This window comes from Tupaia chinensis, unplaced genomic scaffold, assembly GCF_000334495.1.
Source record: "Tupaia chinensis unplaced genomic scaffold, TupChi_1.0 Scaffold000106_1, whole genome shotgun sequence".
Taxonomy (NCBI): Eukaryota; Metazoa; Chordata; class Mammalia; order Scandentia; family Tupaiidae; genus Tupaia; species Tupaia belangeri.
Window position 1 is genome coordinate 1,014,517 of NW_006159570.1, and position 26,340 is coordinate 1,040,856.

Sequence of the window (26,340 nt, forward strand, 5' to 3'; positions counted from 1 at the left end):
GGCCAAGATACTGAGAGGAGAATGGAGGAGAAGGGATTGCAGCGTGACCATCCCCCCCAGGGGGTGATTTCTTGCTTTCTTTCTCTCTGTTTTTTCTGGCAAGCGCACACACCCTATAGCAAAAACCTCTCAAAAAAAAAAAAAAAAAAAAAAAAAAAAATCACACCCTATAGCAAAAACCTCTCAAAAAAAAAGAACATCAAAAAGTAATAATTGAGTATACATCAACTAGTAGAATTCTCAAGGAGCTTAATATTAAATAACGTGAGGGACCAGCAGTTGGCATAATGGCTATGTTGCTGGACTCCCACGTAGTCAACCGCAGTTTGCGTCCTGGACCTGGTAGCTTAAAACTCACGCCAGGCGTGTGTGTGTGCATGCCCAAGGGCCCGAGAGGAGAACGGAGGAGAAGGGATTGGGGCGTGGCCATTCCCCATGGGGGGTGATTTCTCGCTTTCTGTCTCTCTGTCTCTCTCTCTGTCTAGTGAGTGCATGTGCCCTATAGCAAAAACCTCTTAAAAATATTAAATAACATGATAAATACAGTGAACATTCTACAGTCAATTAAGAAAAATGAAATACAATAGGAACTACTGGGAAAAAACAAAATAAAAGGCATCCAAGTTCCAAGTATGAGGCATAAGAAAATACGGCATGATTGAGGAACTGATAATGAGCAAGGATGCCAGGGACATGTCTCCTACAAGTTATCTCATAGAAAAAGAAATGCAATCCCAGTTCTACAATGATACATTCTTGATTATACAAACATCCATTTGATTTTTAAATTTTATAATTGTCTTTTAGAAATAAAACACATACGTATTAAATATATTAGGACAGAAGGTAAATGTGATTAAATTTGACAATATAAAAGCAAAGTTACAGCTTTCAGAAAATGAGAATCAGGAAAAAGTGGAAAGAACTGTAACAGGGCTAATATCCTGTACTGTCTAAAATTGTTAGACAATAGTTCAGAGATTTAAGCATATTATTCAAAGGAAAAACTAAAATAATAACTGAAAAACTGATAGGAGAAGAAAGGAGGGGATAAATGAGTAAAATGAACCTTCAATTGCTGTGTCAGTCAACAGACAATGTGAAGGACTAAGTGTCAAAGACTAGTATTTACAGATAATTATCAGGATTAAAACTCAAATGAACTAAAAGCAGTTAACTTTCATAAAAGAATGATTTTATTTAACTTTATTTATTTATTTAAATTTGAAAAAAAGGGATAAAGTGAGAGACAGAGGAAGAGAGAGAAAGAAAGTGAGAAAGCAAGCTACTTGGTCTGGGACTCGAACCACAGTTGACCATGTGGGTGTCCAGTGCCCTTAACCACCACACCACCTGTCAGCCCCAAAGCAGTTAACTTTTCATGGTCAGATAAGTTGCAAAGAATAACCCAGACATTAAATTGAAAATTATTTGGTGTCTCCTGCTATGACATTAGTTTTTTAAAGCAACACTGATAAATTCAACTGTCCCCAATCTACTGATTTTCCTCATTATGGGAAATTGGATATAGAGTTATGTTTGACAATAAGTCTTCTAAATAGTTTATGGTAAAATAAATTCTTTAAAGCAGAGAATAGAGTATGATCCAATTTTATTTCTCCAGGGTAGAGCTGTACTACAAATTAGCCCATGGCTTTCTTCTCCTTTTTTAGCATAATTTCCTAAACCCCATGCCCATGTCCTCAGAAATCTTCGGAAGTTTTCTCATCCTTTTCATTTATCTTCATCTGTTCACCTTTGTGACTGTACCATTCGCTCTTCCTATCAGTCCTTCCTGAAATGACCAGCTATCATTCACTCAATAAATAATTATTTGTTCACTGATAAAAAACTAACATAGCTCCTGTCCTTACAGAGCCTACAGTCTAAGGAATGCACAGACATTAATCAATTGTATAAATACATAAATACTCGTAAGCTATGCCAAATGCTGTGAAGGGAAAGTAGATGATATGAAGAGAGTACTTAATAGAGGAATTTGATCTGGTGTGAGAGTCAGAAGAGTTTTCTCTAAGAAGTTGACTTGAATCTGAGATACAAAGAACCAGAAGCCATTCACCAGTTAAAGAGACTTCGAGATAGGGAGAGCATGCCAAGCACAGCATATTTGGGGCCCTGTATCCATTCACTGAGGAGCGCTCTGTACTAGTCTGGTCATAGCATTTCTCACCCTACATTTTAAAATTCTATCTGTATCCCTCTACTCTCCCAGTCTATGAAGTCTGTAGGGGTCCAAATGAGGTATATTATTTTTCATTATCTTATTAAAGTGTCTTGCACAGGTCTGATACATAGTATGTTCTTTGTTTGTTTGCCTTTTTTTGGGGGGGGGAGGAGATTTTTGCTATAGGGCGTGTGCACTCACCAGACAGAAAGAGACAGAGAGATAGAAAGCGAGAAATCACCCCCAGGGGGTAATGGCCATGCCGCGATTCCTTCTCCTCCATTCTTCTCTTGGGATCTTGGGCACTCACACACACGCGCCTGGCGTGAATTTTAAGCCACCGGGTCCGGGACCCAAACCGCGGTCGACTACATGGGAGTCCAGCGACATAGCCATTACGCTAACTGCTGGTCCCACATAGTATGCTCTTAATAAATGTTTCTTGAAAGAACAAATAAGTATTACTTATGACTCATGAAGTGCCAAATAGAATGATGTTTTTAATTTTTATTTTATTTTATCTCTCAGTGTCATTAATCAGTCAACCACTACTTCCTTCGTGTCCTTTGACATACTTTTACTTCAATGACACCTTTTTTCCAGGTTCTCCTCTTATCACTCATAGGCCCCTATTCCTTCACCTCTCCTTTAATTTTATCAATGACTCACCACTTTACACATGCCCTTTGTGTGACCTCTTCCACATTCAAATGGTTTTAACCACTGGACTTTACTCATATTCCTCTACTGTGGACTTGGCTACTGAGCTTCTGCCTCACAGAGCAACTATTTGCTGGCCATATAATCTATAACTTTATAGGTATTTCAAAGTCAGATAAAAATAAAACTTCATCATCACTCCATAGTCTTCCATCCCAACAAAACCAAAATAAAAACAGGTCCATTTTCATCATATTATCTCATTTATGGTACCACCATCCATCTAGGCCTCCAAGCTAAGTATCTAGTGGTTGTCCTCTTCTTACTTCCCATATCCAATTAACCATCAAGGTCAGACAGGGTTAGTGCCAAGATATTTATGCAATCCTTCTGTTGTCCAGTCCTTTGACAAATAGCATAGCTCATGTTGATATATTTTCCTTCTAGATACCTATAACTAACTCTGTTGAACCATCAGCCACAAACTGAAATACTAGGTCATTGGAAAAGTCATGATGTGTTTTTCTCATTTTCTAAGCAAAAATGCATCATGACTCTTCTGACAACCCAATATAAATTTGATACAGAGCACTCTTCTGCCTAGAACTTTTTAATGGACCCACAGTCTAGAAGACAAAGCCCATGTTTCTTAACATTGCAAACAAAGTCCAGACTCCTGTTTGCTTCTCCAGATCTATCTTTTGCCATTTCCTTCCATGAACCAGAATGGGAACCAGGAAGTGCTTGTGGCTGCCATACACACCATACACTTCCTGGCTCTGTGCCTTTGCACTTTCATTTGTAAGACTCCTTCTGGATACCATTCATCACGCCATCTTCCATCCAATAATTCTCAACAATCTAGCTCTCCTGGATTCCCAAGATGAATGAGATGTCCTTTCACCATGAACTCTCTTATAAGACTCTTATGCAAAGCCTTATTGAAATGCAATAGTGTTTTATCAATGTCAGTCTAATGACTATTTCTTCCCTGTGTGAGTTCCATGAGAAAAAGAAGCATGTCTTATAGGGCACAAAATTGATTCTCATTAAAAGTCTGTATAAGGAGGAATGAAATTGACACTCATTTATTCAATAAGTATCTATTGAGTATTTAGTGTTACCTGATGCTGGTCAATAGCTCTAAAGGCTAGAAGTACTTTAGAGAATAAAATAGATCAAAATCTCTCTTGCGGAAGTAAAACACATCCATTATTTAGTAATGATAAGTAATATAGTGCTATGAAAAAAAAACCCCTGAAGTATGCAAAGGAGATATTACCTACTAAGGTGGGAGAGTGGTCTGAAATGACAGACAAGGTAGCTAAGGAGAGCCTTACTGAGAAACCATCTTACTCAAAGACATGTAGTGAAGCAAGCATGTCATGTAGCTGTCTGTGGCAAGAACATTCCAGAGGGAGGGCAAGTGTGGAAATCTTCAAGAGGGAGCATCTCTGATGTTAAAGCAGAGCAAGGAGTGCAATGTGGCTGCAGCGGGGTAAAGGAAGTAAAAGATGAGGCGAGGAGTAACAGAGTGGAGGCATGCCCAGAGTGTGATGAGTCATAAGAACCAGCTTTTGTTGTGTAGCCACAGAGAGTTCTGAGCAGAGGAGTGATGTGATGTGACTAATTTTTAACAGCCTCATTCTGGCTACTGGGTTAAGAACTGTGGGAAGGGTAAGAAACTTGTAACCTAAATCTATTTTTCCAAAATGTGCGTTGTAATGTGTGTTGAATTTTCTAGCACTGTAACTATATCCATCCATCCATACATACGTATATAAACATACCTATATATTTTGCCCTCAGTTTAAAATGGTAACTATAAAGGATAATACTCAAACCTCACTTCCTTTATTTATTATTATTTTTAAAAATTGCCAGAGGGTCTCTATATTTCCTGGAGAGGGACAGAGAAAGAGAGGAAGAAAGCATCTCCGCATTGGGGAGTGGTTACACTGAAATCTCTCTTCCTCCCTTTCTCTATCCTGTCTAGATTCAGGACACACATGCACTTGTGCCCAGCACTTTCTGAAAGGAACCGGAGCCAGGGTTCAAACTGTGGCCAGCCATGTGGGATCTGGTTCCCATAACACTAGGCTACATATTTGTTCCTCAAACTTCATTTCAAGGTTTCTGGAAACCAAATATTGTATGCACAAATATGACTGTTCCATTTTTTCGATGTCATACTATCTGAGTATTTACATGGTGAAACATATATTATTTCATTATAATGTTGCCATATATCTTTATTTTATAACTAGAATAACAGGGTTTTTTTTTTTATTTTGAATTTTGCTATAGGGTGCATGTACTCACAGAGAGATATAGAAAGAGGGAACGTGAGAAATCACCCTTCTAGGGGGTTGGCTACACTGCAATCCCCTCTTTTCCATTTCTTCTTGGGATTTTTGGGTATGCACACACATGCACCTGGCATGAGTTTCAAGCCACAAGGTCTGGGATTTGAAATGTTGTTGGCTATGTGGGAGTCCAGTGCCTTAACCACCATGCCACCTGCTGACCTCAACAGATTCACATTTAAAGTGAAACGTTATAGGTACTCACAGTATATATTTACTCTTAGGATAGTAAACAAGTATTAAAGTTATTTGTCATAAACATCAATAATTAGACACAATAGTTTATATTCTAGTTAGCATTTGCCAACAATCAAACTTTTCTCACAACTAAGGTCTAGACTTTGATAGTCCTAGAAAACAGTGGAAGTGATCATTACTACTACAAATTTAGTGATTTCATGCAATTTGGAGAGTTAAAAATCTGGAGTCAAGCCATTGATTCCCTTTAGGGGGCAGTATTTGAACGTAGTCATTAGCTTTTGACTGGGCCTTGGTAGTGGCATATTAAGTGCTAAAAAGCTGTAGGAGAAGCCATCTGGTAGCATGCTGGATAAGCCAGTTGGATCCCAAATGGCCAATTGCACAGTTCAAGTCTCAAATGTAGAAGTTTGAAAAAACACACTGGGCTCACATGTGTGCATGCCCCAAATCTAAAGAATGGAAGAGAGAGGATTGCAGTGTCATCATCCTCCCTGGAGGGTATTTTCTCACTTCTCTCTCTCTCTCTCTCTCTCTCTCTCTCTCCTCTCTCCAAAAAAAAAAAAAAACTTAGGAAATTAAAGAGTCTGGCCCCCATTGCCGAGTAGTTAAGAGAACTGGATCCTACACGGCCGACCATGTGAACCAGCTAGCGTGATAAACAGCAGCGTGCCTACATGCTGGCCCCAAATCCCAACAGAATGGAGCAATGGAGAAGGGACTGTGGTGTGACCATGACCAATGGAGGGTGCTTTTTCTCTCTCTCTCTGGCAAACTTACGTGCCCTTTGGCAATTTAAAAGGGGGGGGGCAGGGCCAGCAGGTGGTGTGGTGGTTGAAGCACTGGACTCCCACATGGCTAACCCTCTCTCTCTCTCTCTCTCTCTCTCTCTCTCTCTCCTCTCTCCACCCAGCAAGCACAGGTGCTCTATAGCAAATAAGAGAAGGGGAAAAAAAAGAATTGCACATTAATTAACATTAATACTCCAAGTTCTTTCTTCAGCCACTACAGACTACATAGTTACGGTTCAGATAGGAGACCACATTTTTTATCTTACTCATATGAAAACAGGGGCAAATTTTCTTTGAATCAATACTTTTTTTAAATGTCAGAGGGTGTGTGTGTATATCAGGTGAGAGACAGCAAGAGAGACAGAAAGTGCCTCCCGGTGGGTCTCTGTCACACTGCAAACCCTTTTTCTCCATTCCTCCTTCCTAACAGGATCCTGGGCATGCATGCGCTCACCCCTGGCATGTTTTCACGCTGAGCTGTGGGGCTGGATGACAACACTATCAGCCCTGTGGGTTCTGGCTCCCTCCACAGTGTTTAACCACTACGCTACGGAGCCAGCCCTGAATCAATATAGTCTTACCCAAAGCATCCTATAATAGGATTTAAGAGAATAAAGTATCTAAAGGGAAATATCATGACAAGTGAATTCGTTTAATTCCAGATCCACAATAAATTATGGATGAACGCAATTCATTTTCTTCTGCTTGCTTTGGTGGCTGAAGTCTCTGAAACTTGTTCTATATCTTGAAATGGTGGTAATTATCTGTTCTTCATAACTTTCTTTTGAGAATTAAATGAACCAGCGTAACTTACTACTGAACCTGTTGTTTTATTATTACTGTATAAGAGCTTAAAGTTTTATCAAAAGACATTTAATAATTAAGATTTCATGGAACGCTGAAAATCAGCATCTTAATATCACGTCTAAGGATCTGATGAGACGTATATGTTCAGTAATGCCAGTGGAGGCTGACATGTAGTAAAGTCAGTATATGTCAGACAGTGCTGTTGTTGTTACTATTATTTGTTTACTTTAGGTTTTTGCCATAGAGTGCATATGCTCACTGGGGAGAGACAGAGAAAGGAAAGTGAGACATCACTCCCAGAGGGGATGGTTATGCTGCAATCCCTTTTCCTCCATTCTCCTTTCAGGAATTTGGGCACATACACACACATGCATGGCATGATTTCCAAGATGCCACATCTGGAACATGAACCTCAGTTGGCCGTGCGGGTGCCCAGGGCCTTAACCACTATACTACCTACTGACTCCTACTATTATTACTGTGCTAACACCATATAAAAATATAGGACATTGGACAAAGGCACTTTATAAATAAAATAAAGTTGGCATATCAGAATTTAGCAGTGCCTATTTGCATGTAGAAAAGTAGAAAAGTAACTGCCTTCTCACTTAAAAGTAAGACATGTGTGACCCTGGAATGGAATAAAGAAATTAATTAGTCATTAATTACTAAATAAAATGATCTATTAACCTAAGAAAATAAAAAAAATTTCCCAATTAACTATCTTTCCTCAATGTCTCGCTGAATGTCCTAAATAGAGATGTGAGATGACTTAGGTAAAAGGGGAATTGAAGTGGTCAGCTGCAGGTCATCTAGTTGACTGTGACTGCATTCCTGTTACATTACATACATGTCTATGTAAATATTTCTTTTACTTGACAGTAAGAAAGGAGATAATTTGGTTAAGGGATGTCTTAGAGATTATCTTTTAATTCCCCAAATTAAAAAAAAAAAGCTGATCGTTCTGAGAAATATTAGCCCAACTTTATTTAGTAAGTCCAATATTCAGAGCAATATTTAACCTTTATTCTAGGAAGAAAAAAAAAAAGATAAAGGCTGGTAACTGTTAAAAAGGGTTTATAGGGAAATAGAGCTTCTCTGCAAGTTAAGTAGTGCCAGAAAGCTGTAATGTTATATTCCTTATGCTGCCTTGTTAGATTTTTATTTATTTTTAATCATAAACTATTTCAAACATTTAAAAATTACTATAATAATGTAGTAACCACACATGAATTTACTAGCCACATTTAATAATGGTAACGTGTTACAGTATTTGCTTAAGAAATATTTTTGATATGGTAACACTTCCTTTAATAGTACTTTCTTTATATAATTAATATTTTGTCAGGGCACCAGCAGTTGGCATAATGGCTATGTCGTTGGACTCCCATGTAGTCGACTGCAGTTTGAGTCCTGGACTCAGTGGCTTAAACTCACACAGGGCGAGTGTGTGTGCATGCCCAGGATCCTGAGAGGAGGGTAGAAGAGAAGGGATTGCAATGTGGACATCTGCCTGGGGGGTGATTTTTCTCCCTCTGTCTGTTTCTGTCTTTCTGGTGAGTGCACGTGCTCTATAGCAAAAACCTCTTCCCCCTAAAAAAAAAAAAAAAAAAAGAATATTTTGTCACTTTAACTTCCTGCTTGCTTAATAACTGTTTGCCTTAAACAGTCCAGCCAAAGGTTCTAAAGGTGTGCCTATCTATATTTCAAAAGAAAATGTTAACATAAATATAGACACATGCCCAGAGCACAGTGATTAAGCACTGTGCCAGGGAAGCTAGATCCCAATGTTCAAATCCCAACCTTGGTAGCAACATGCACAAGAGCCCAAGACCCTAAAGAGATGGAAAAATGTAAGAAAAGGAATTGATCACAGTGTGGCCAGACCCTGTGGAGGATGTGCTACTCTCTCTCTCTTTGACTTTTATGTGAGCACATGTGCACTCTGATATGAATAAAGAAAAAAAAAATAAACTACTGCATTCTCAGAAAAGTCATGATGCATATTTGCATAGAAAAACATAAAAATAGGTCATGACTCTTCTGACAACCCAGGAAAAAAAATAAACTACTGCGTTGTCAGAAAAGTCATGATGCATATTTGCATAGAAAAACAGAAAAATAGGTCATGACTCTTCTGACAACCCAGTAGTTTCTCATAAACGACTGAAGAATACGCTGCATTATGAAGCAATGATATTAAAATAAAAATGGCTAAGTAATTTGATCTTAACATGGTACAATTAAATTTTCCTTAAAATGTTCTATAAATAACTTCCAAAATTGCTTATTTTTATCTTAGTATGAAAAAACACACTTAGGAATAAATACCTTGATCATAAATGAGTAGGGGAAAAACTTCTACTACTCACCTTTGTTATTTCCCAAAATTCAATGATAAATATAATTTTGAGTTCTTAGCACAAGTGAAATCTCTCTGTAATACTATACCATGTAGTTAATTGGTCTTTCCATTAGAGAAATAAGGTAAAGACTCACTAAAGGAGAAGTAACATTTATAAGTAAAAGACAAAAAGTTGTTTTCTTTAGGATACTAATTAAAATAATGAATTACTAGGTTGTCATACCTTGTTTGGACAGGCAAATTTTGAAATGCATAATCATTCAAAACTCACCTGTACTGTATAAATTTAAAAAACGTTAGCAACAAGAGGAAAACTCAGAAAAGAGACTATTATATATTGTAATTAAAATTAACCTATGTTTAGAGAGCAAATCACCAATCAAATGGTAGGAATGAATTATTTAATAAACACAGTTGAGTTAAGTGATTTCAATTTGGATGAATATTAGTTTAAGTACCCAATGAATATATATATTTTTTTTCTTTTTTTTTTTTTTTTTTGGGAAATTTTTTTTTTAGTTTTTTTTGGGTCCATGCACTTGCCAGAAAGACAGAGACAGAGAGACAGAAAGAGAGAAATCACCCCCCTCCGGGGGGGGGGATGGCCACGCCACAATCCCTTCTCCTCCATTCTCCTCTGAGGATCTTGAGCACGCACACACATGCGCCCGGCGTGATTTTAAGCCACCCGGTCTGGGACTCGAACTGCAGTCGACTACATGAGAGTCCATCGACATAGACATTATGCCAACTGCTGGTCCCCAATGAATATTATACACCAAAATAAATTATGTATGGATTAAAGAGTCAAAAATTATTTAGAAATTAAATAGTTACAAGTAATGATATAGACCTTTTTTCAAACTTTTAGATGACAAATAACTTCTTAGACCTAGAGAAAAATATTTACAAACGGTATTTGAATATATAAACATGTGTGTCTATAAAGTATGAAAATAATGTATTTGGTCAAATAATTTTTTAAAGTTAAAAAATATGTCAGGACCAGCAGGAAGTGTAATGGCTATGTCGCTGGACTCGCATGTAGTTGACCACGGTTCGAGTTCTGGACCCAGTGGCTTAAACTCGTGCCGGGCACATGTGCGTGCGTGCCCAAGATCCTGAGAGGAGAGTGGAGGAGAAGGGACTGTGGTGTGGCCAACCCCCGAAGGGGGATTTCTCGCTTTCTATCTCTCTGTCTCTGTCTCTCTCTCTCTGTCTTTCTGGTGAGTGCACATGCCCTATAGTGAAAAACCTCTCCAAAAAAAAAACCCAAATAAATAATATGTAAATCAATTAAATAAAAATAACACTCAGATAAAAAGAAATAGAAAATAGAAAGATACATAGACAAATATGTCAGAGAAAGACAATTTTTTCAAATCAAAATCTCAGGGCCCGTAGGTGGCATAAGTGGCTAAAACACTAGATTCCCATGTGGCTGACTGCAGTTTGAGCCCTAGACCAGTGGCTGGAAAATCACACCAGGTGTGTGGGCATGCGTGCCCAGTCCCAAGCGGAGAATGAAGGAGAAGGGACTGCAGCATGGTGATCCTTTCTAGGGAGTGATTTCTCAATTTCCCTCTCTCTGTTCCTCTCTGTTTCTCTTTGGTGAGTGCATGTGCAGTATGACAAAAACCTAAAGAAAAAAAATTTTTTTTCTTAACCTGTTCCACCCAAATGGGCAAAGAATATAAACAAAAATATTTAAAAACAGCATTAAAAACTAAAAAATATATTAATTTGTATCAGTCCACAAGCAAACAAGGAAATGCAATATACAAGAATAAAATATCTTTAAAGTTTTAAATTAGCATTTAAAAATGCTGAAAATGCTAAAATGATTAATAAAAGTCATTTTCTAGAAAGAAATAGTGAAAATACTAATAAAAAATGATCATATAGAAGCAGGTTCTTGAAATTTTTTTGTGTGGAGTTATAAATTGTTTCAATCTTTTTTTTTTTAAGTTTGCTAGAATTTTTAATTTGTACTCACCAGAAGGACAGCAAAAGTGAGAAAGTGCTCCCATGGGAGATGGTCATGCAGCAATCCCTTCTCCTTCATTTCTCCTTTAGGGGATCAGGGCAGGCACATTTGGCCACATGGCGTCTACTGCTTTAACCACCAGGCCACTCACTGGTCCTCAATCATTTTTTTAAAGCAAATTGGCCATCTAATATTAAAAATACTGATCTCCTTTAACTCAGGAATTCTACCTTTATAAATATATGCTTTCAAAGGCCCAAGCTATGGTAAAATGATATATTCAAAAGGAATATTATCATCACAGTATTTATAATATGTAGATTAAAAAAAATTGAAACCCAAACCAAGCAAGTCTTGATAATCAAAAGAAGATTTAAGCCAATAATACAATTAGTTAAAAAAAATATTTAAAATTATTTAATGACCTGAAAATATTTAAGACAGTTAGAGGAAAAACTAATGATATCATGTTATCTGCATTCTATGGTTAAAACTTTTTTAAAAAGCATTCAAACAGGGAGGAACTGAAAAAGCATACTAATATGTTAACAGTAAGTATATTGGAGCATTTGGGAGGAAAATTTCTCTATCCTGATTTGTACAGGTAATATAAACTTTATGAACAGGATACTTTAATATCAAAATAAAAATTAAAAATATGAATTACTTAAAACATATAATATCCCTATAGCAGTGTATAAAAATATATTTTGATCACAACAAATTTTTTTTAAAAAATTATTTATTGGGACCAGCAGTTAGCGTAATGGCTATGTCGCTGGACTCCCATGTAGTAGACCACGGTTCAAGTCCCGGACCCAGTGACTTAAACTCACACCGGGCGTGTATGTGTGCGTGCCCAAGATCCCTAGAGGAGAAAGGAGGAGAAGGGATTGCAGCATGGCCATCCCCCATGGGGGTGATTTCTCGCTTCCTATCTCTATGAATCTCTTTGTCTTTCTGGCAAGTGCATGCGCCCTATAGCAAAAACCTCTCCTAAAAACAAAAAATTATTTAATTTTATCCATCATTTTTATTTTTCTAATTTGATCAGAGAAAGACAGAGAGAGAGAGAGAAGCCAAACCACCAGGTCCAGGACTTGAACCACGGTCAGCCACGTGGGAGTCCAGAACCTAAACCACTACACAACCTACCAGCCCCAGTCACAATAAAATGTTAAACACAATTTGATTATAATCATTGAAAGTATTTGTATGAAAATATATGACAATTATTTTTACCTGGAGGTATCATATGTGAAATTTTTCTTTATCAATAATGCCTACCATTTTTTAATTAATTTTTTCATAAAATTTAAAGGATATGTTCAGGACCACAAAGCCTTAGGGCATAAAACAAATATTAATTCACTATGTAATATCTCCTTAAAGATTTTTATTATAAGGATAGAAATGTTTCATGAGGTAAAATATAACTTTAAGGCCTAAAAAAAAAATCACAAAGAAGAAAATGCCAAGTTTTAATGTCATGCTTAAAAAAGGTAGAACATAATTGTATTCAAAACAGGTTATATTGGGCAAACGGGTGTGCAGAGGTTAAGACAGCTGGATCCCACATATATGACTCAACGGTTCAAGTCCTAGACCTGGTGATTTGAAAAACATACAGGGCACATGGGCATGCATTCCCAAAATCACAAGAGGAGAGTGGAGAAGGGATTGAGGTCACACCCTAAAGGGGGTGATACCTTACTTTCCCTCTTTTTCTCTCTCTCTGTTTCTAGTGAGCACAGATGCTTTGTAGCAATCAAAAAAAAAAAAAAAAAAAGAAAAAGAAAAAAGAAAAAAAAAAAGAAAGAAAGGTTATAAAATAAGACTTTAACTGACATAATTTTTATGGAATCCTACCAGAAAGCAGTTTTTCTGCTACAATGTAGTCAAGTAAACTTATTCTATGGTTCTTTTCCTTCAGTTATTTAAAAGTTAACTCCTTTAAAATCCTGACCTTTTAGATATTACTTTGAAAGGCAATCAGCAGGTATGCTTTCTGTTAATACTTCTTTTAAACTGCTAGAAGTTGCTGGGAACCAGAAGTTAGCATAATGGCTATGTCGCTGGACTCCCACGTAGCCGACTGTGGTTCGCGTCCCAGACACAGTGGCTTAAAACTCATGCTGGGCACATGTGCGTGCGTGCCCAAGATCCTGAGAGGAGAATGGAGGAGAAGTGATTGCAGCGTGACCATCCCCCCTGGGGGGGTGATTTCTCGCTTTCTGTCTCTACGTCTCTCTCTGGCTGTCTGGCGAGTGCATGCGCCCTATAGCGAAAACCTCTCCAAAAACAAAAACAAACAAACAAAAAAACCCAAAAAACAAAAAACTGCTAGAAGTTGCTAGTGCGCTCAGTTCATTCTTTATGGCTGGCAGCTTTTACTCTATGTACATCAAGTCTATTTAATGTTACATTAAAGGATTACAGGAATAAATGTATTTTTTTTGTATTATCAGTTCATTCAGAATTTCCCCAATGTATAATTCTGCAGTATCGTTCATTCAGAGTACAGAACTAATGCCAGACTAACAGGCAATTGTTTTCATAGGTTTCCAAAGAGATAGAAACTGTATTTATAAACAACGTATTAACGTATAATGCTATAACAGCATTCCTAAATTCCTACTAGTCTTTATTTGGTTTGAAACTGAATAGTAGCTTTGACTAAATTGAAACGGCAAGAGAAAGGAGGAAAGGTCTCATATTCGAATCATCCTTCAGTGGGATAAAACATTAAAGTGCATTAAGCAACCAATGCAATGATCTGAAATAGCCCTAAAATAAAAAGGGTGGATAAAAAGTTGCTTTCTATATGGAAGACAAAAAAAGGTTTTAGCTCAAATGTCTTTATACAAAAGTCCCCCCATATCCTTGGGGTTATGTTCCAAGATCCTCTGTGGACGCCTGAAATATATATATATATTTCTGATGCACACATACCAAATTAAACTTTAATTTTATAAAAGATTAACAGCATAATTAATAATACATAAAATAATAACAAAAGTTATGTGAATGAGTTCACTCTCTTTTAAAAATATCTTACTGTGCTGTACACACCCATTTTATTTTGAGAACATGGTTGACTGCAGGTAACTAAGACTGCAGGAAACAAAGCCATGGATAAGGGGGGGACTACTGGGCATCACTTTAAAGAGAGCCAGGTAGTCTAAACGATTTCAAAAATTTCTTCCAGTTGCTAAGAATGCAACATGTCATTTCATGCAACACATTTTACTTGCTATATGCATAAAGTATAGTTTGTATGTGAATTTAGCATAGTAAATATGTACATTATTATGATGATGCACATTAACGGGCTTTAAAATATAGTTTTGCTACTTTAAATTAGATTCACAATTAAGTTTTTAAAAATTTCTCATCATTCAAATTCTACTTATCTGGTGCCAAGTGTCCAAAAATGAATTTCAGGGACCAGTCTCATTGCACAGTGGTTAGATGCTATGCCCAAGAAGCTGGATCTCACATGATTGACTCTGGCTTAAATTCTAGCCCAAGGAACTTGGAAAAAACTTGTGTGTGTGTGCACAAAATCCTGACAGAAAAGAGAAATGGAGAGGAGAATAGGATTGTGGCATGACCACATTCCACTGAGGAATGCACTTTAGCAATAAAAAAATGACACAGTTGTTCTTAAAAGAAAATTAGACCTGAGCCAGCAGGTATCACGGTGGTTAGGTGCTGGCTGACTCTATGGTTCGAGCCAAGGGCCAAGGAGCTTGAAAAACATATTGGGCATGGATGCATGTGTTTCCAAAATCCTGGGAGAAGGCTGGAGGAGAAGGGATTGCCAAGTGGCCATCCCCCTGGGTGGTGATTTCTCACTTTCTCTTTCTAGTGAGCCCACTCACCCTCTGGTTACATTAAAAAAAACAAAAACAAAAAAAAAACCAACAAAAAAAAGACACAAGTTAGACATAACTATAACTTACAGCAGTAAACTTGGCACAAGGTAAAAACCGTATGCTTTTTACGGTAGAGTGTAGATATACCCACATAATTTTCTAAACTGAGTTTTAAAAAATACTTCAAACTTCAACAGATTCCTACCTTTTAGGCATCAAATCCAAAGTTTTCTGGCTGAATTTACTTGCTGATCGCTATGTAGGAGATTCTTCCCTAGCTGTTTTTATGGATGACTTTGAACATCCAGGTCTCAGCTGAAATGCCTGCTAATTCCTGATTATTTGGATGATTATCAGGAGAAAAATGAAAAATGGGATTTTCAAAATCCCTAAGTTCTAATTTTAGCTCTCAGCTTCTACCTCACTAGATTTACAAAAAGCAAAATGTTTGACTTAATTTAAAGTAATCTTAAAGTGATGAGCAGAGGGCAAGAAAAGCAAAAGATTACAAGAGTTCAGAGCCTGCATAATTTAGAAGTGATTATAGTACACATGGTAGGCTAGACATAGGACTTTTATGTCACTTCCATAGGATATTTTCCCTGTACGTATATCTTCATTTTTAATCAAAAACAAGGATTTTAGTACTTTAAATCAACATTTATATGTGATCTCCTTAAACTCTGAAATGTACTGTAAGAAAAAAAAAATTAATTGCTTATATATAAAGTTTTCATTGTACATATAGAATTACTATTTTTTAGAGCTGTTTAATTTAATTTATTATTATTATTTGAATTTGCTACAAGGTATGTGTGCCAACCAAGAGTGAGTGAGAGAAAGAGAGAAAATGAGAAAGCAAGCCACCAGGTCCAGGACTTGAACTATAGTTAACCAGGTGGGAGTCCAGCACCTTAACCACCATGCCACTTGCTGGCCCCATAGAATGATTTTTTTAAATGCAACAGCAAATACTCTTTTTCTTCACACCTGCATTAAGACAAGTATAATCCCATTCCATACTGAAAATATTAATTCAGTTATGTTCAGATATAGCCATTTATTTCCTAAGGGGTGATCTCACCTTGCACTTTGGACACTTCTGGGCATTCCTCTGCCCATGCTCAATTTCGCTGGCCCAGTGACGCAATAGTTTATCTCCTTTCTTGTACTCTTTGCAGTTAACACCTTCATGCCAAGGAGAGTGGCACTTAAAACACCAGACGAATTGGCAAGTGGGGCACTGGATCTGTGTACAGAAAGATAATATTAAGTACTAGTAGGTATACTAAAAGCATTTAAAAGGATAAGAATAGTGATGCTTGGAGAAGTTAGATAAAAGGTTATCATGTAAAATACCTCCCCCTGGATTGGCTTCCCAGCTGCAAAAACAGTTCTGGCTGGTGATTTCTACCTGAATGAACTTCTATGTGGTACATGAGGGCAAGTTTCTAATGTTTGAGTTCCAGTGGGACAGAAAGCTTAGATATGCTAATAACAACAACTACAAAAATGATGTGATCACAAGAGTTATGTATATAAGAGTGTAATGGAAGAACTGAAGAGAATTATTGACGATGAAATTACAAACGAAGATGATGCTTTGGTGGCCTCCTCCTGGCTGGGTTGGTAGACAGGCGCTTGAAATTGTAATTGCAGGTGAACACACTTCTTTTACCACATCAAAAATCGGTTTTCTTATTGATGTTAATCAGTCAAAGGATACTGAAGGCTTTGGAATATATTACTGTTTGGTACAGAACCTGAACTGTCTAGTTTTCAGCCTTACTGGATTACACTTCAGGACCAAGCCAATTTAAAGAGTATGTTTCGGAAACTGTTTGTATTAATTAAGGGTTGTATTAAGAAAGGGTTCATTTGTCACTTATAATACTGGGATTTGTATGAATGTGAAGCAAACAAAAATCGTTTTGCGTGTAAACTGAAAATAAGAAAAGATAAAAAACAAGCTTAATGGTTATCCTTACTTGGGTCCAAGTGGGGTAGATAGTCCCCACAAATATAAAGTTTTGTTAATAAAACCCCTTGCCATTGAAATTTTGCTTTAATAAAACATACCAAAGCCTGAAATAAAATAAATAAAATAAAATAAAATACTTGCCTTGTTAAAAAAGCAAAATTACAATAAGTCTGCATGCTCTCTTCTTAAAGGAGGAAAGAATTGTTTGGGCAAGGATGATTTGGCTGTTTATAGGCTACGCTGAAATGAAACACTTGAGACATTCTGGAAATCAATTCAGCTTCAAGAAAATCTCCTAGATTAAAGCACAGAGTAAAATCTGAAGGCTCACGATACCTCAAATCCATACAATCAGACTGCCCTTTAATTCAACTTTTCCTTGAACCAATTTCCCAGGCATTTCCACTGCTCTTATCAGTAATGGCTTGCTTCACTTTCGAAAATCAAAGCCCCACAGTTTCTTCATCAAATGAAAAACACACAAGCAATCTGCTAAAGGGCATTTGCTATGAAGCACCATGTAAATTAATGGAAACCTTTGGTTTGCTACCAATCTAAGGGAGATTAATTATAAAAATGTAAAGGATCTTGTTATTAGAAGTATAATCCTGGTGGTCTTGTGACCTGTACCAAAGAAACGACCAGAAGATGCCTTTATAATTTCATTGTGTGGAAGTGTATATGAGTGTGTGTACATCTGTGTGTGTTCATTTAAAATATCTGTCTTTGGGTTAGCAGGTGGCCTGGTGGTTAAGGGCACTGGATTCCCACATGGCTGACCATCGCTTGAGTCCCGGACCTGACAGCTTGCTTTCTCACTTTCCCTCTCTCTCTGTCTGTCTGTCTCTCTGTCCCTCTCTAGGAAAATTAAAATAAATAAACAAGTAAATAAATGTCAATAAAATAATTCTTTAAAAAATCTATTTTCTATTTGACATGGATAATATTTTATCTGACTTCCTTTATCATGAATAACAGTTGAATGTCCCATTCTCACAATATTTCCAGTCTTTGGTCTCTAAAAACATATGCATATAACATGACATTCTCAGCCCTGCTTAATTAAAATTAGTTAATAAAATGTCACTGTGAATGATATTTATAATAGACTATTCTCTGAGCTCCTGCACATGACATCAATATGCACAGGAGAATTTACTGACTACATTTCGAAGAATAGATAGAATTTCTTTTGGTAGGCTGCACCCAATATCGCCACCTGATTTTTTCAAAAACTACTTTTTAAAAAAGTTATCAATTCAAGTTTATTTATTACTGTTATTAATTTGCTAAGGGCTCATGAACTCATCGGAGACAGAGAGAGAAAGAGAGAAAGCAAGCCACCAGATCCAGGACTTGAACTATGGTCGACCATGTGGGAGTCCAACACCTTAACCACCATGCCAACTGCTGGCCCCCAACATCACTTCTGGACAATGGAGAGTCCACTATATAGACTGAGTGGCAATTATAATCATAGCTCTTCCATTTATAACTCAAAACAATGCAGTTTTCACTTACATCAAGAATAATGTTTTTCCTATGAAAATATGAAGTAACAGAAATACTTTTATAAAGTTTAAATCTTTATGTTTATTTATTGAAATTCTGTTAAATGGTAATATCTATATGGACTTCATTACATGAATTATTTATTTTTATCCTCAAAATAGTGTTGCAATGTATAAATATCACAGATTTATAGGTGAGGAAGCTAAGGCTCTTAGATATTAAATAACTTGCCCAACATAACATGGCAAGTATGTGTTAAGGAATTTAAACATACATTTGTCTGGCTTCAAAGCCAGCACATTTTTACTGTGCCCAAATAGTTTTTCAAACTAAATAGCATTCCCTCTTTGACAACTGACAACTCAAAATATAGCAATCAAAAAAGATTACGTGGTTAAACTACTTGTCAACATAAGATGAACTCTGAAAACCCTTTACCAGATTTCACTCACATCAAGTGGGAAAAGTTTTGGTTTCAAAAGGAGATGTTACTACTCAGCCCATTAAAATAACCATTTTTGCCTTTTCTGATTATTAACATTAAAATAAGTCATTTTAAAAACAAGAATGAATTAAAGTGAGTGTCAGATAATAAAATATCATATAATGTTTATTCCACTATGTCACTGAACAATGAAGAATAAATATAAATATTACATGGGATTCCTAACGAATGAAATAGGGAAGAAGTCAGAAAGACATCATGTTTTCTCCTGCAGCTGCCATTATGTCATAAAGGACTGAATACTTAGTTCAGTTCTGTTCTATTAGACATTATTCACAATGCCAATTGCTGGACTCTAGCATGATTACATTTAAAAAAAATCTTTCGTTTTTAATCAGTCTTAGATTACACTCAGGAAATGAACAGAAGGATGAATATAAAGATACTTTAAAACTGTCACTCAGTCTATGAAGGTTGACAATACAATGGCTCAAGAACTTTTGTGACCAAATGCTTTATTATTATATATACAGATTTTAAATGAAGACAATTAGTAATGTGTGATTCTTCTAAGATACTACCAGAACAATAAGGAATCTGACACTCGGGTGTCCAAACCAGGGACTCAGGCTTATAGTAAACTACTATTTTACGACGTATCCTACTGCTACTCTTTACCAACAACACAGACTCAGGGATAATTATGACAAGAGTTATGCAGTAAGCTCTTAAGTGAATATGTAGGTACTTCAAAAAGTTCATGGGAATAGCATTTATTTTGGGGAAAAAACTTTAGAATTTATGCATAGGGGTTTTTTTATATACATATTTTCCATGAACTTCTTGAAGACCCTTCATACAAATAATTTAAATTTATAGCTGATTGCTTACTGTCTCTTATCAAAAACATAAAAATAACTATTACTTTGCTTTGGATTAAAATAATAAAAGGGCTAGGAGCCAACCCAAACAACTTTGGTATTAGAGATTGTGCCTAAATTCTCTTAATACTGAGTTTTTGGTCAGAAGATGCATTATTCATTCTGACCTTAATCATTTTCAAAATTAGTCTCATATAAACATGAACAGATATCAATGCTGTATCTTCCTACACTTCTTTGTCCATAGTTATTGTTTCATAAGAAATGCCATGTTATAACCACAGGCTTACCACAAGGAGTGCTTGCCTTCTGAGTAATTATAGTACCACAAATGTCTTTCCTTGCTACTCAAAGTGTGATCGGATTATCAGCAACATCAGCATCACCTGGGAACACAGAAGTCATGAATCCCCAGATACTGAATCAGTGTTTGAATTTCATAAGGACTCTAGTGTTTCACACACATGCTAAATTTAAGATGCTCTGTCCTGTATCATATGACCTTGTCTCCTTGGCCACAACTTTCTGGGTTAAGGAAGAGTCCCTAAGTGAAAACCACGTATCTGTTGGTATCTGTTGGTTGTCACCACTGGCAATTACCAAAGCAGTGGCAGACACAAGCTGTGTGCAGCAGGGATGGTTATTGGATGGAGATTGGCCAAAACAGACTTTCTTTCCCAAGAAGTCTGAAATGAGGATACACTTACACACTGCCTTTGTAATGAAGGAAAAGACAAAGAGTTGACTGACTAGTGCAGATCACTGGAAAAGGGAACAAACTTTGACTTCTGGTGGGATGACAGGGAATCTCTTTCGACTAGATTTGGTGTCCAACTCTGCCAGAGTGGATGTTAAGATGCTTTCCTGCCCTTCCTACTGTCCGTGGAGCCTTACAGTAAACCTCACTAAGGTAACCTGAGAAACAGCACATTTCTGCTTTTTGTACTTGGAAAGAATCCAAAGAATACAGTCTGTCTATTGAAATCTTGTCCTGACCAAACGCTTCTTGCTTCAAGATGTCTTTTCTAATCCTCCCAAGCAGATAGAGAACCTTTCTTACTGAATTTATATTAGGTGTGCAATGATCTGATCTCCCTAATGGCTAAAAAGTCATTGAGGGCAAAGGCTCTGTCTGGTTTATACTGAATTTTCTCAGTTAAGTAACACAGGACTTCTGGCACATGGTAGGCGCTCAGTTATTTGTAAAAGAGTTTATTTATTTATTTTAAAAGAATTATTTATTTAATTTTATTTATTATTACTTTAAAATTTGATGAGCAAAAGAGATAGGAAGAGAGAGAGAGAGGGAGAAAGAGAGAAAGTGAGAAAGCAAACCATGAGGTTTGGGACTTGAACTGTGGTGGGCTATGTGGGAGTCCAGCACCTCAACCACCATGCCACCTGCTGGTCCCAAAAGAGTTTATTTTGTACACAGTTTAAGCAACATATATGAATTTTTAAAAAAGCAACATATCATAACCAAGAGCTGAGATGGCATCACTGCTTCCTAGATTACTAGATGACTTTTATCCAAAATTTTATGCTCATGACATTTTCTGAGCATTATGATTAATGTGCAAGCTCTACTACAGGCTGCAGGTGCTTCAAGAACAAAGTTATCAGAACCAAGGATCTTGATTAACTTCCCCCAGAATCCATGAAAGATAAAGTAACTTTATATTCCACTTTTAACTGTTGAATCTTCTTTGTTTTTCCAGAAATAAGTGTTACACTTACACTGGATGAAAATATAACAATCCATTTTCCCCAAGAAAATAGTATTTTCTCCATATAATCAAAAATAACTCACAAAGTAAAAAATACTTTAAAACCAAAAGGCTCTTTAGGTAATTATTTTTTGGCCCAAGCTCTGTACAGTATATTCCTATACACATAATTTAAAATAAATCACAGTATAATTACTTATTAAACTCAAAATGTCAGACAACATTCATACGTGAATGTATTGCAAATTAAGTGCTAACTCTGTTTCCCAAGAAATACTGGCTTTATTAGAACTTCTAGTTTAATAAACACTCAATAATAAGCACATTCATCTATTAATTTGCTCATTCCACAGATACTTATTGAACACTTTCAACTAGCAGATACTACATATACTGATTTTAGTCATACAGGAGAGTACAGGCTGTCCCACAGTGCAGTGGTTAAAGGTTGTGTGGAGGGAGATGGATCCCAAATGGCTGACCACAAATATAATCACAGCCTCCATGGCTTGAAAAACACACTGAGTGCATGTGCATGTGTGCCCAGGGTCCTGATGGTACGCACGAATGGAGGAAAAGGTATTTGGGAATAACCAAGCCCCATTGGGAGGTGCTTCCTCTCTCTCTGTCTCTCTTTCTCTCAGGCATATGCAATACCCTCTGGCAAAGGAAGAAAAGGAGGGAGGGAAGAAGGGAGGAAGGTAAAGGAAGGAAGAAGAAAAGAAGGTAGATCTAGCCTGAGCTACCACAGAGGCCTAAGAGAGCACAATGTATTGGAGAAGCAGCAAGAATTCTAATGTAGCCTGAACAGAGATGTCACTTCAGATAACTCAATCTTAACCCTTGCTGAACTGTCTAGTAAATGGGGTCCAAGAAGTTCCTACAATCCTGGCATGTCCTAACATAAAGTGTGATCCAGAAACTCCTTATACGAAATATGTAAATTACAACTGTCAGATAAGGGTGTGTCCTAAGAAAACAAGCCAATATGGAAAATAATCAGGAATTTCATGGTTGAAAGTTTCTTGAGAACTGAAGATGCTTTTCTTGAAGTTGAGATGTGAGACAGTGCTGAGTGTTACAGAGAGGAGAAGAGGAATCTTCATTGCATGGTTTTAAATACTTTAAAGGAAGCACTGTCCATTTCTTAAAATATCAAATACCAAAGCCAGAATGGTGGCAGTGGTGAGAAACTCTATGTGGGAAAACGCTTGACATTGTCCCTGAGATTTCACAGTCTACTTAGAGATCTCTCACTGAGTGGTAGTGCTGGTAACATGTGGGATTCGTGAGTCCTTGCTCCTGTGAACACAACTCCACTCTTCCCAGGAGACCCTTGCCTCAGTTTCTCACAGCACAGCTGAAACTGATTTGGAAAACAAACAGAAACTTTCCTAAAATGTTGGGGACCAAAAGTAGCTACAAAATAAAAAGACTAACACACGACAGGATCATCTATTGATAGACTGAGATGTAGTGCTTATTCATAGAAATAATCTTACTGACCTCCCTCAGTACTGGTTTCCAGGCTCCTTTCACATATGTAACACATTATTTCTGGCACAAGATATTCCCTCAATATTATTGGTTTATTTTCAAGTGGGAAGCATACTCTTCCAGGGCAGCATGTCAGATACCTGGGAATGGGGGTTGTTTGAAAAGTATCTCCTCTCCCTAATATGAGAATCACTGTTTCATGCCACTCATTTTGCTCCTACCACCTGGAAACACCTTTAAGCATTTGTAGACTTCCTCTAAGTCCAGAAAGCAAGAGAAATAGCTGTCTAGGGGTACTTGAAAATTACTCCCTGATTTCTGTGGCTCAAGCTCCTGCAAGAATTATGGCATCCTCCTGTTTTCAACAGCACATGTTGTTCCAGGCGTAAAAGTATAAGGCTAGGGACCAATAGTTAACGTAACAGCTATGTCGCTGGACTCCCACGTAGTCGACCACAGTTCGAGTCCCGGACCCAGTGGCTTAAACTCATGCCGGGCGCATGTGCGTGTGTGCCCAAGATCCTGAGAGGAGAAAAGAGGAGAAGGGATTGCAGCGTGCCCCCCCGGGGGGGGTGATTTCTCACTTTCTGTCTCTCTGTCTCTGTCTGTTTGGCGAGCGCGTGTGCCCTATAGCAAAAAAAAAACTCTCAAAAAAAGAAAAAAAAAGCATAAGGCTAACATCTCATGAAAGTAGCAGGAAGGCCATTTAATTACATGGCATATAAAAGGAAATGAAAACATCTGCGACTAATAAGTAAAAGCAGGAGAGAGATCGATCTTAGCCTGAACAATGAATTCATTACAATGAGTGCTTTTAGGGAACGAAGGGGGAGTGTTTCTACAGGTAGCAAGTTCCGTAACAGTGGAAATGTTCAGAGTCTGAATGGCCAAGCAGTCGGTGTACTGTAGAGGCCTGCGTGGACAGCTCCATCAGGTTCCCTATATTAATACATCACAGGAATACGTATGGCAAGGTAGAAATGCAGATAAGAATGCGCAGTCCTAACCACTTTTTTTTTTTTTTTTGAGAAGGTTTCCGCTAGGCGCGTGCGTTTGCCAGAGAGACAGAGAGACAGAGAAACAGAAAGCGAGACATCACCCCCCAGGGGGGATGGCCATGCCGCAATCCTTTCTCCCCCATTCTCCCCTCGGGATCTCGGGCACGCACGCACATGCGCCCGGCGTGAGTTTAAGCCTCCAAGTCCGGGACTCAAACCACAGTCGACTACATGGGGTCCAGCGACATAGCCATTACGCTAATGGTTGGCCCCATTGGAGGTCAATTCATGGGAACTATAAAGCTTTATTAATACAACTATTACAGTTTTTTTTTTTTTAAGGTCAAATGTAGACTAAAATGTGAGATAAATCCCAATATTTGGTGTTAGAAATTCAAGCATAAGTGAAAACTCTAAAAAAGCATTATGGCTAGTTTATGCATCAAGAATGCAAAGGAAAAAAAAAAGAATGCAAATGAAGAACACTTTAGCAAAACACCTCATTAGAAACTAAGAGGAGAAATGCAACCTAATTAATATTTGGTAGGCTTGCATCATTCCTGAATATTGCAAATGATTTCAAGGATAATGTGTATAACACACCCTTTATTTAAACTGGCTTCTTTAAATCAGGCTAGATAACTTCATCTTTATCTCCCTCATAAATCCATGCCAGCAACCATCATTTATGAGACTACACTTGTTTTCTATCAGCTTCTGACAAGGGTGATGCATTAATCCCAAGAGGAATCAGTGTGTGTATCACAAGTTAAACTGACCTTGTAGGCCGATACACAACTTGACTCTCAATTTGTAAACACTGTCAACTTAAAGTGATGATGTCAGGGAAAAAAGAGACAGCAAGGAGCATCTTAATTTTTCCAGTTCCACAGGAACTTCAAATATTTTTATACATGGAAAAAAAATTCTTCAAATCACCTTTACAGAAGGAAGCTTAAGCATATTTTAAAGTACATCAATTAGAAACAACTCATTGATTTGACTGTATTGACTATTTTCTTAAAGCTCATATGAAAACTATTTTATGGGGCCAGTGGGTGGTGTGGTGGTTGAGGTGCTGAATTCCTACATGGCTGACTGTAGTTTGGGTCCCAGACCTGGCAGCTTGAAAATCACATTGGGTACATGTGCATATAAGGCCCAAAATCCCAGGAAGAGAACAGAAGGGATCACCGTGTGATCATCTCCCCTAGGCGATGATTTCTCATTTCCCTCTCTCTGTCTTTCTCCAGTAAGCATGTGCACTCTATGACAAAACCTGAGAGGGAACCAGCAGTTAGCGTAATGGCTATGTCGCTGGACTCCCACGTGGTCGACCGTGGTTCGCGTCTCGGACCCGGTGGCTTAAAACTCACGCCAGGCATGTGTGTGTGTGTGCCCAAGATCCCGAGAGGAGAATGGAGGAGAAGGGATTGTGGCGTGACCATCCCCCTGGGGGGTGATTTCTCGCTTTCTGTCTCTATGTCTCTCTCTGTTTGTCTGGTGAGCTCATGCGCCCTATAGTGAAAACCTCTCCAGAAAAAAACCTGAGAGAGAGAGAGAGAGAAAGAGAGAGAGAGAGAAACTATTTTATCACACGGGGAAATAACGTATTTTTGTTTTATGAAGTGTGATTTTTACCTATAGAGTTTGTAAGTGTAAGAAAGAAAAAAGAATACTAAAGTTATAAGGTTAAGAACACAGAGTTTCTTCAGGACATTTTATTAGCTTTTTAAAATATTTTTATTTTGTTTTGGGAAAAGTCAAAGAACCATTCAGTAAATTATCAAGGTTCTGTTTAACATTTGTGGGAAGAAAAATGGGTATTATTATTAGCTTTGCCTCAGAACATATAGAGAATGACTTCTAATGTGTCCCCTGTGTTGAAATGGACAATACTCACATCAAATGGATATAAAATGTTCTTAGCCCCTTGGAATAATAATGAAACCCAGAATTGCACCTAACTATCTCACTAAGTCATGAGTAAAATAATTACTTTACATTCTCTGTAACCCTCTCCTATCTACCTTTGTTCCATACAGAAATGTTTTCTCTTTCC

At 37.4% G+C, this 26,340-nt stretch overlaps 1 protein-coding gene across 1 annotated transcript in view; it reads right to left on the bottom strand.

Moving 5' to 3' along the window:
- RNF217 (ring finger protein 217) overlaps window positions 1-26,340 on the bottom strand; it is a gene marked incomplete at its 5' end in the record, with an annotated part of 146,539 nt that overhangs the window by 30,029 nt on the left and 90,170 nt on the right. The window contains 1 exon segment of the mRNA XM_014586030.2: window positions 16,322-16,486. Within this exon segment, the coding sequence (XP_014441516.1) occupies window positions 16,322-16,486 (165 nt within the window).